We start from the raw sequence: 11,231 nt of genomic DNA, 5'->3' as shown, positions 1-11,231 counted from the left end.
CAGTGGTAGAAAATAAATGTCAGTCATCCAGGTTAAAGGCAAGACTGAATCACCTTTCCATCCCCCCTGTAGAAAATATTACAACATTGTTGTCATATAAAAAAGCAACACAAAAGCATACAAGAAGAAATTTTTTTAAAAAGCATACGGTGGTATGTTGGGTATCTAATTCACAGTATTAATTTTCCCTAGATTTTATCATGTTTATGGCATTTATAAAGTTTTCATTTTTAACTGTGTGGTGACTTTTTTCTCATTTTAACTAATAGTTACTCATTTTGATTTCACAGTTTTGTATTTACTTTTACAGAATGGTTCCCCAAGGTTGTATAAGCACTAAAATCTGAGAGACCGGGGTCACTCCCCTTGCACAATGACAGTTTCCCACCATTTCATCCATCTGCAAACATTCCACCCATCATCTCTCCCTACATTCCAGCCGCCAGCATATATCCTCACGCCTGACTTCCAGTTGATGACCTTGTTTTGCCTCACCTGTCCCAGCAGATGACTGCCTTCAGCCTGCCTCTCACCTTGACCTACCTGCACACTTTCTGTCCTTCCTACTCCAGGAGACATGGAGTCTTTTGAACCATCATAGTCCACCCATTTTTGAAAGCTCTGGACTCCATTTTCCCTTAGCCCCTCAAGGAGTTTACTCTGTCCTTCACCCATTTCCCGCAATGCCGGTCTCTCCCTTTTTATGGATTCTCTCTTACCTGCAGAATTTTAGCTATTGTCTAAATGCAACGATCTGACTTTGGTTTCCTATTACACGTTATAAGGTTCTGAATTATCATAGTTATGCTCTAGCTGCTTTTCATGATCTCATCTTGAGTGCCAGACCAAAGTACTTCAATAAAATTAGGTATTAATTATTTTAAAAGAACCTACTTTTCAGCTCACGTAGGGCACTTCCTTTATATAGAATTCTTATTGTCAAAATTCTAAAGTAGAAATTCCTGCTAGACGTAAACCTGTTCTATCAGAGATGACTGTATATTGCTGTAGTGGAATTATTTTGGTCTTGGTTTTGTGTGTTTTAACTTCCTTTATAAAGAAAAATTTTCTAGTTAACTATAATAACGTGTACACCATGTAAATGATTTCTTTTCCCAGTGGGTTACTTGTATGCAGTTTTATCTCCTTTACAAAGAGGTGGGAACAATCACATCCTAATCATCATTTTCACACTACTGTCAAAGACACCTCAGCGCTGACTTCTGAGACATGTGGGCCAGAAAAACACACATAAGCTGGACAGTCTGAAGATATAATTAATGTGTTATTTATTACAGGTTTTTTATGGTGTTATTCCTAAGATAGCAAGAAAGTAGGGTATATGATTTTGGAGAAAAAAGTGTTTTGTTTGTTTTATATTTTGTCAAAAAGACCTGAAACAAAGAAGTAATTTAAATATTCTTTATACTTACATTGGATCAAATGGGTATGTCTTCCATTTTATGGGGATTTGGGAAGGAAGGCATGGAGATAATATTTTATAATAACCAATGTTTTATGAAACTATTTTTTTTATTTAACTTAGGAGATACTAATTATTGACTTCATGAAGGTCAGAGTGGTAAATCTTCAAACAAATGTCTCAGATATCAGAAAACATGTGTTCCTTTTTTATTTTAAGACTTTATTTATTCATTTAAGAGAGAGAGACAGAGAGAGCGCACATGCAGGGGAAAAGGCAGAGGGAGAGGGAGAAAGAGAAGCAGACTCCCTGTTGAGCCAGCCAGGAGCCCTATGCAGGGCTTGATTCCAGGACCTGGAGATTGTGACCTAAGCGGAAAACAGAGGCTTAACCATTTGAGCCACCCAGGTGCCCGGCATATGTTCCTTTTATAGTAAAATGTTCACACACACAGCTTCAAAACACAAAAAAGGAATACATTAGGAATAGAAACAATGTGTGTAATGGACATTGCACTAGCTACCCTGAATAAGAAAGGTTATTTAGTTTAAATAAGTAAATAATTTCTGCATGTTTAAATAGCTGTATGTGTCTGGCATTTTATCTTTATCACATCACAGTGCTTAAGAATAACAAAAAGGCAACTCACTCCTAACAGTGAAAAGTGACATAGTAACAAAATCTCCTTTCTGCTAACAGGTTAAGCATGCACAAGGCATTCAGTAAATGTTTATTGAACTTCTTGCCTGGTTTTTAGGATTCATAATCTAACTCATACAAAATTCTGACCAGTTATGAAAATTTGACAATGACTTCTACTCTATCACTATCACCTTGTTTCTTCTTGTCATGGACATGAGTCCTGGACCCTCCAGGGTATACTAATGGTTTGCAACACAGGCATTCCACACAGGTTGTGCTTTCTTGAACTTACTCATTCACCCTTTCTCCGACCCTTTCTTATACAAACACTTCTTTCCTCCCTCATTCTATTCTTCCTCTCAAGATCCGGCCTCCAGGAGTACCTGGGTGGCTCAGTGGGTTTAGCAGCCCAGGTCAGGTCAGCTCAGGTCAGCTCAGATCAGGTCCTGATCTTAGGGTCCTCGAATTGGGTCCTGCATCAGGGAGTCTGCTTTTCCTTCTGCCTGCTGCTCCCCCTGCTTGTGTACTTGCTCTCTCTCTCTGGCTCTCCATCAAATAAGTAAATTTAAAAAAAAAAAAAAAAAGATCTTGCCTCCAACATGGTTTGTTAGTCATATTCTGCTCCATCCAATGTCACTGTGAAATAAGGAGCTTTGGATCCTGCAGGTAGAGTGGCTTGGGGGGCCAGCTTTCTTGGTGGACTAGTTTCTGGGAGTCACATGTAAGAATAAATGAATGAATGAAAAGAACTCTATACTACACTACTTCGAAGGTATGCATTCTACTGGTATATCTCCTATGTCATATTAGTTTAAAAGAATATTTGAATCACATTATAAATCACCTACTTTTGTTATTTTAGCTTTGGAAGACACCTGCCATTAGGAATAGAAATAAATAGAAACTCACCTTTCTACATGTGTATTTATTTAATGACTTAGTTAAGAAAAAAATGTTTTGTCAAAACAGAACCCTTTTATAGACAAATCAATTATGTGATTTAGGAATATAAGAAAATTCTTATTAATATAATCAGTTATAATTTCAATCTTGTGGTTTCATTTGAAATAGATGAATTTCTCAAAGTATTGGACTTTATCATATATTAGAGTCAATTCAGGGAACAGATCTCATAATAACTTTTTGTAGTATGTTCTGTTGTTGTTGTCAGAAGTTGGTTTAAAATGTATTCAAGCTATAGAATAATAATCTTATAACTAGATACCTGGGAAGAATAAATAAAAATTATTTTAAGAGTCCCTGAGTGGCTCAGTCAGTTAAGGGTCTGCCTTCAGCTCAATTAGTCATGGTTCCAGGGTCCTGGGATCGAGCCCCACGTCAGGAAGTCTGCTTCTCCCTCTCCTCTGCAGATCTCCCTGCTTGTGTGCTCACTCTATCTCTCTCTCTTTGTAAATTAAATAAATAACATCTTTCAAAAATATGTAAAAATAAGAGTCTTGCAAAGAACATGATACATCAAGCAATTAATACATATTAAGAAGCATCTACTATGTTTGTGGTAGGCTCTTAATCCCTGTGGTAGTTTAAATAGGAGATATGATTCCTGGCCTTGAAAAATAACCCTTTAAGGGCACCAAAACCTATAAATTCTACATAATTTATCAAAACACATTTCTTTAGTAGCAGAGTGGTTGAGAATCATATCAAGTAAGAGTGCTTATTTTATTTAGGGACAGCTCCAAAAATTTAGCAGTCTTCAGGGATCACTTTAAAAGACATTGTATCTCCTGATTCAGAAGCAGGAGAAACAAAATTAGAAATCTATAGACCTGGATGAAATGTGAACAATTAATCAGCATGACATCAACATGGCTGGAAAAAAAAATGTGTTAAAAAATATGTAAAAAAGAAGGAGAGTGAGAGGTAAAGTTTAGAAAAAGGTAAGTGGTAAGTGTCAGGGTTTTTTATGAGAGAAGCCCACCTAACTATCTCATTTCAAAAGGACATATTTGTAGTAAAGACTGTTGTATCAGAATCTCAGAGCACATGTGTGTTAAGATCATGGAATTAATTCCCTTCATGCTGGTTCCATGCTTTTGGAAACAACTGTTGATTTAACATTAGTGTTTCCGTATTATATGACCATACGGAGAAAACATGTTATGTAAAAATAACTCTTCTTTTATTTTGATAATTAAATATTTATTTTTTTAATTTTTATTTTTTTAAAAGATTTTATTTATTTATTTGAGAGAGAGAGACAGTGAGAGAGAGCATGAGAAAGAGAAGGTCAGAGGGAGAAGTAGACTCCCCATGGAGCTGGGAGCCTGATGCGGGACTCGATCCCGGGACTCCAGGATCATGACCTGAGCTAAAGGCAGCCGTCCAACCAACTCAGCCACCCGGGTGTCCCTAAATCTCTACTTAAATTAATAACTTAGTATTCAATTTGGTGATTCTATCTCTTTGAGTTAGAACAATCTGAATTTTCCGTTTTATCCTGTGTTTGTTTTCTACTTGTCTATTTCAGCTTAGTTGTTGAATTTGTTAGCATGAGGTGGTTTGTAGTAGTCAATTTTTGTCTGTAGGATCTGTAGTAATAACCTTTTTCACCCCTGAAACTGGTGATTTGTGCTCTCTTTTTATCTTGATCTGTCTAGTGAAGGGGTTAAACAATTTATTGATATTTTCCAAGCATCAAATTTTAGCTTTGTTCACTCATTCTCTTTTTGTTTCTTTACCTCTTTTCTATTTCATAGATTTCTGCTATTTTATTTATTATTTCATTTCTTCTATTTATTCTGAATTTGTTTTGCTTAATTTCTGAATTTGTAAGGCAGAACATTATTACTTTCAGACAACTCTTCTTTTGTAATATAAGCAGTTAACATTATAACTTTCCTTCATAGCACTGTTTTCATTGCATCTAACAAATTCTGACATGCTAGAATTTTATTATTATTCAGCTTGAAATATTTTATAATTTCCCTCATAATTTTGACTATTATTATTATTATAGTTGAGGCACAAGTAAACCATGTGGCCTGCTCCCAAAGCAACATTTTGGTAGTTAAATTTATTGATGTCATAGACAGCATTGGCACAGATTTCTAAACATATCATATGGAAGGAAGGATATAGGAGGAGGCTAGATCATGTCCAAATATAGTAATTTTATTTTTTGGTTCCAGTCCTGAGGCTAATTTGATGACCTTGAAGTTAAAGGCAAATTAAAATATCTTGAAAATAATACAAGATAACTTTGTGAATATCAATTTTAAATCAATGAGATTCTGTTTGTTGGAAGTTAAAATATCCCTATGGATTTAGAACAAGAATGGCTTGTGTTTCATAGACAGGAGGACTAAGAATGGTAAAAATAATGGATAATGCTTTTTCTCTAAATTCTTGATTATCCTGAATAATCCTCAACTTGTGCTCTATTTAATGACAATACTCCCAAATTACTACTTTCTTCTTTTTCTTCTTCTTATACTTTTTTCTAATTCTTTGTGTTTAAAGAAAAGAGAGAACAAGAAAATTATATAGTCTGACATCCAAACTCTTTCACAACCTTTCACAATAAACCTCTTCAATTTTAATACACCTCCATAAATTTTCCATTCCAGCCCCTTCAATCTACCTCCCTTTTCGTTGACTTAAATATTATTACCTCCTCTCCCCATCCGTTTTCCATTATGAAGGCCTTAGTGATTATTCCTTTTCCTTAATTATATGACTTATTCAAATATTTTTTTCACTTAGCTATTATGTCCATTTTTACCTTTATATAATACATATTATATATTTTTGTTATTAATAACTGTTATTTAATATATGTATCCTGTTATTTAATATATGTATCCTTCCGTATTTTACCCAGACTTCTTTGCATACTCAGTATCTAAGCACACTTAAAAGTCTAATAAATGTTTCATAAGGTTACAGGTGATACTAAGAATGATGGATTGCAAATCATCTTTGAGAAGTTGTGGTTCATATATCACTTACTTTCTTTTATTTTATAGGTACATTTAGAGAAGAACAGAAGTGCACATACAGAGCCCTGATACAAGGCTACATTTGCAAACAGACTGACCAAGTGATCTTAATTCTTGACATTGTTGATGCCACCTGGGCCATGAGGAAGTTATATCCAGTTGTATCCATTACTCGTGATTTTGTTGACACATTTAGTGGTGTAAATTTCAATACTCCATGTTCTACTTCAGGATCTGTATCTACTTTCTATTCCATTTTACCCACCAGAGAAATCACCAAGGTTTGCTTTGTGGAACAGCCTCCCCAAGTGTTGCGTTTTTTTCTACTGGGAAACAAAAGTGCCTCTAAGCTTCTCTTGGCTATATTCTACCATGAATTCCAGAGCCCCCGTGTTTTCATAGGGGAAAGTTTCATTCCACCCATTCTGGTTCAGTCAACTTCCTCATTGCTGGATGAGTCTCTTGGTTCTAACTACTTTAGCATCTTGGATAACCTCTTGTATGTTGTCCTACAAGGACCAGAGCCCATTGAAATACGCTCAGGAGTCTCCATTCATTTGGCCCTCACTGTGACATTTTCAGTACTAGAAAAGGGCTGGGAAATCATTATCCTTGAAAGACTAACGGACTTCTTGCAAGTTCACCAAGACCAAATTAGATTTATTTATGAGATGTCTGGCAATGAAGCAACCTTAAAGGCCATTGCTGACAATGAAGCAAAGAGAAAGCGCAATTGCCCAACTGTGAGTTGTGCCAGTCATTACAGAGTTGGTCAACGTAAACCTCTCATGATGGAAATGAGTTCATATAGTGTCCCACCAACCACTGTGGAAACTGTCTCAAAAGTGATAGTCATTGAAATTGGTGATCTGCCAACAATAAAGAGCACTGGACTGATTTCATATTTATCAAGTAACAAATTACAAAATTTGGCTCACCAGATTATCACTGCTCAGCAGACTGGAGTACTAGAGAATGTTCTGAATATGACTGTTGGGGCCTTACTGGTAACTCAGTCAAAGGGAGTCACTGGCTATGGGTGAGTACTAATTATAATATCTTCTAAACAAGGACTGATTTCTTGAGTGCATATGTCACTGACTTCCATTGAATCATATAACCTGTCTGTTTCTTAAGATAAGAATAAAAACTTAGAGAGTCACTTAGAGACTTAAATTAATGAAGTTTTTTAAATTAAATCTATATTCTTCATGACTATTCTATATCTTGGATGTTTGAAGATGTTATATTTTGGTACCTTAAGGTGAAAAGCATGTAGGAACAAATTTTTCCAAAGCAGTTTGTTCTTAGTTCATTTGTCCATTCTTTTATTCATGTAATAAATTTAAGTAATAGGCTTTGCTAAGGTGAAACAGATATGATCTTTGCCTTAAGGAACAGAAACACAATGCATCACAATTCCAATGAGCTACATGTGGAAAGGTGAGTACTGAGGAGGATGATAATAATTCATCCTACGGGAACTTGGGAGTGGACTTATGTTTAGGAAAATTTTGGAGGGATAACTAGTCATTTACTAGGGTAACACAATTACTCTCATTAGGTTTTATTTAGCCTAGGATTATAAAGCCCTTGAGAGGATGCCTTTGTCAAATTGTATGCTGCAGGAATACCCCTGTTGTCAGCTATGTTTATGGCAGAGACCTGTGTAAGATCTGTAACCTCCTTTGTGCTATGTTATTCTGACTGTGAATGCTTATGTTTTGGAGTCCTTCACCAGATTTTTGTTCAATAGACATTTCAGAATTAAATTTACCTGAATGTTTTTCTGAGCCTAGTACATGGAGAAGCATGAGAAGTATACAATAAGGGAAGGCAAGTGTAAATTACTTTCAATTTTATAGATTGTATTAGCTAAAGGATAAATTGACCAGCCCACGTTCATCTAAGGTTGTCTCTCATAAGGTGCAGACTGTAAGTCCCAAGATCCAATTTTTATCAGATGCCAAAGAACCAAAAATGATAGCCTAGTCTAAGAGAAAAGATGAACTTGTTATAATACTTAAGGAACATATATAAAACCAACCATCTCACAGATGAACACTGCTGGTTATAAAGTACTGAAGGTGGGCAGCATAGCTGTTCTTTATAAAGTTGTCATTGCTACTGGAAAATAAACTCCAACCCATGTGCATTTTCAGTTGATACTGGGTCCCTGAAATAGGTAAAATTATTTAGATTCTGAGATATATTATTCAATGAAATTTTTAGAATATTTATATTTTTTAGATTATTCTTTTTTTAAAATTTTTTATTTTTTATAAACATATATTTTTATCCCCAGGGGTACAGGTCTGTGAATCACCAGGTTTACACACTTCACAGCACTCACCAAAGCACATACCCTCCCCAATGTCCATAATCCCACCCCCCTTCTTCCAAGCCCCCTCCCCCCAGCAACCCTCAGTTTGTTTTGTGAGATTAAGAGTCACTTATGGTTTGTCTCCCTCCCAATCCCATCTTGTTTCATTGATTCCTCTCCTACCCACTTAAGCCCCCATGTTGCATCACCACTTCCTCATATCAGGGAGATCATGTGATAGTTGTCTTTTCATCTTATTTGTGGTAGTACTAATAAATAAATAATTGATATTTAATGGATATTAGTTACTTCTGGTTACCATCTTCTATGGATATGGGATTTGCTATAAAATGAGAGTAAAAACAGAAAGACACACCTTCACATCATTAGGCATAATTAGTGCATTGATTTCCTTTTTAAACACAGAGCAATATATCCTAATGAAAGCTTAGCCAGTGTTTTGTATCTGTTTTTACCTGAATTACAACGTAGTTAGGTATTCCTTTTCCCAACAGTACATTGATATGTATAGGTGATATGAAAAGAAAACTCAAGCAGTTTTGTTTTCCCTAAATTCTTGTTGATTTGAAGGGCTTTAGGAATTGTTATCTTAGAATTAAAAAGCACTCTTTGTTACATGATTGCTCAGAACCTGTTGAATCTTGGATTTTTTTTTTTTTTTTTTTTTTTTTAGGGTGCCTGAGTGGCTCAGTTATTAAGAGTCTGCCTTCTGCTCAGGTCATGATCCCAGGGTCTTGGAATCGAGCCCCTCTTGGGGCTCCTTGCTCAGCAGGAGGCCTGCTTCTCCCTCTCCCACTCCCCCTGCTTGTAGTCCCTCTCTTGCTGACACTCTCTCTCTCTCCATCAAATAAATATAAAATAAAATTTTTTAAAAATCTTGGATATTTTTATCAACCACCAAACTGTCACCATGTTATTGATGTCATTAGGCAATAATGCATCATAATATAAGAATCAAGAACCAGAAAAAAATGATACCAATGCACCTTAGCTTGTATTTATATATCTTTATTCTTTACCCCAATATCATTTAGATCCCACTGAGTTCTTATAAATATATTATATGCATGGCTGACTAGAGAGAAAAGGGGCCAATCCATTACTAAATATTATTTAGATTTTACTGAGCTTTTTCTAATAGGTCATCATTCCCAAATAACTGATTTTTGTGTTGCATATAAAAAGAGACTCCATGAATATGTAGCCTTTATGTAGAAGGAGAGAAGAGTCAAAGAGTAGAAGCAATAGAGGTATAGCAGAGGAAACCTAGCAAAAAGAGTGGGTCCGACACCAGTTAACGTACACACACATATCTGTGGGGGTAGCACTCCAGAGGCGACACAGCCTCAGAGAGGAGGTCACCTTTATGGCCCACCATCCATCATTGCCATCATGTTTTCACTTTCGACTCAGATATCTCTGATTTAATGTGAAGCTGCCGAACATGTATATTATAGCATCGATTTTTCTGTTGGAATGTGTTCTATTCCCCCATCTCTCTCTGTCCCTCTCATATTTTAAGAGAGATTTCAAACATAAGACAAAAAGTAAATCTTCTGAAGATAAGGAAAGCTGCTTCTTAAGTACATCTGAATAAATCTCTGCAGAATGAGAAATGCCTTGTCCTAAGGGATAGAATGAAAATTAGCAAGGCTTCCCATGGTCCAAAGAATTGCACAATATGCTAAACAGCCCTGGAGCGCTGTGCAGGCCTGGGGCCAGCCCTGTTTCTTTCAACTTTGATCAGCGTCAGTTGGGGCTTCCATTGAACCCAGTGCAGGGCCATTGACAAGCTAATGAACTGACCTTGACACAGCAGAATCAGCCCCAGGATGCAGGCCTTTTCAGTGAAAACTACCAAGGATGTTCCTGAGAGGTTCACTCATATTAATATAATGGGTTTGCAGGTGTTTCAACAAACTGAGGCCATATCGGGCATTTACTTTTTAAGGGGCATACTACCAGCTTTCCAAAAGTTATTAACTTCTTTAAAGGTGGTCCGGGTAGAAATGGAGTTCTCTCTACTTTTTAATTAAATAATGCAAAGTGAATTGGCCTCTCCTGATCTTTATCCTCTTCGAGAGACATGTGGATTTAAATTCTGTCTGCTAGGCTAAGTCAATTCCATGAACCTGTTTTCCATCTTCCAAAACTTCATTGACCTCTGTTGTCAATACTTCTCTCTTCTCCTGCCTTCTTAACGTCTTTGTTAGTTTACACCATTTTTATTTATTTGTATTCTTTTAAGTAATTTCAGTGGAGTAGGGGACACAGAGATAAACATAATTTCAATCTGCCCTTTTTAAACCAGACATTCTGCACAGGAGTCTTATTTCTATATTCTGTCTTTTATCTGGAATCCTGGCAGGACATATTTTGTATTGCTTACCTTTGTTTCAGTAGGAACTTGATTTTTGCTCTCTTAAATTTTTTTCCTTCCTTTCTCCTCTTCTCTCTCCCTTTTCCCTGCTTCACTATAAACAAAATTTTAAAAATATCTTTAAATAAATTAAATGTATCTGAGTCTTTTATGGATGTTTAAATGTTGAAACACCAAAGCTCTTTACGGTTGGCACAATTTTTAAAGGGCCTCCCAAAGACGGGCTGCCCTAGTCCAAGGAATCTGTAATATGGTCACGTAGCACGTCATTAAATACAGTATGTTCTGTGGCACGGTTGACCCAAAGACAGACTCTCCAAGATTATCAAGTTTGGCCCAAATAATAACGTGAGCCCTTAAAAGATGAGAGCTTCCTCCTGCTCTGGCGGAAGAGGAACACAGAGAGATTCAAGGTGTGAGAAGCTTGACATGTCACTGTTTTTAAGATGGAAGAGACTACATGGGGAAAAAAAAAAAAAA

At 36.1% G+C, this 11,231-nt stretch overlaps 1 protein-coding gene across 5 annotated transcripts in view; it reads left to right on the top strand.

Annotated features, from left to right (window-relative positions):
* PKHD1 (PKHD1 ciliary IPT domain containing fibrocystin/polyductin) overlaps positions 1-11,231 on the top strand; it is a 456,881-nt gene that overhangs the window by 400,786 nt on the left and 44,864 nt on the right. For 2 of the 5 annotated variants that reach the window (XM_032340237.1, XM_032340240.1), the window contains one exon: positions 6,055-7,066. In XM_032340237.1, coding sequence (XP_032196128.1) covers positions 6,055-7,066 — 1,012 coding nt within the window. Of the gene's footprint in view, positions 1-6,054; positions 7,067-7,422; positions 7,471-11,231 lie in introns of those variants that run through there. The other 3 variants (XM_032340236.1, XR_004285058.1, XM_032340239.1) reach the window with 3 other exon arrangements.

Source organism: Mustela erminea, chromosome 4 (genome assembly GCF_009829155.1).
Source record: "Mustela erminea isolate mMusErm1 chromosome 4, mMusErm1.Pri, whole genome shotgun sequence".
Lineage (NCBI taxonomy): Eukaryota > Metazoa > Chordata > Mammalia > Carnivora > Mustelidae > Mustela > Mustela erminea.
This window is presented reverse-complemented; position numbering and strand designations above follow the sequence as displayed.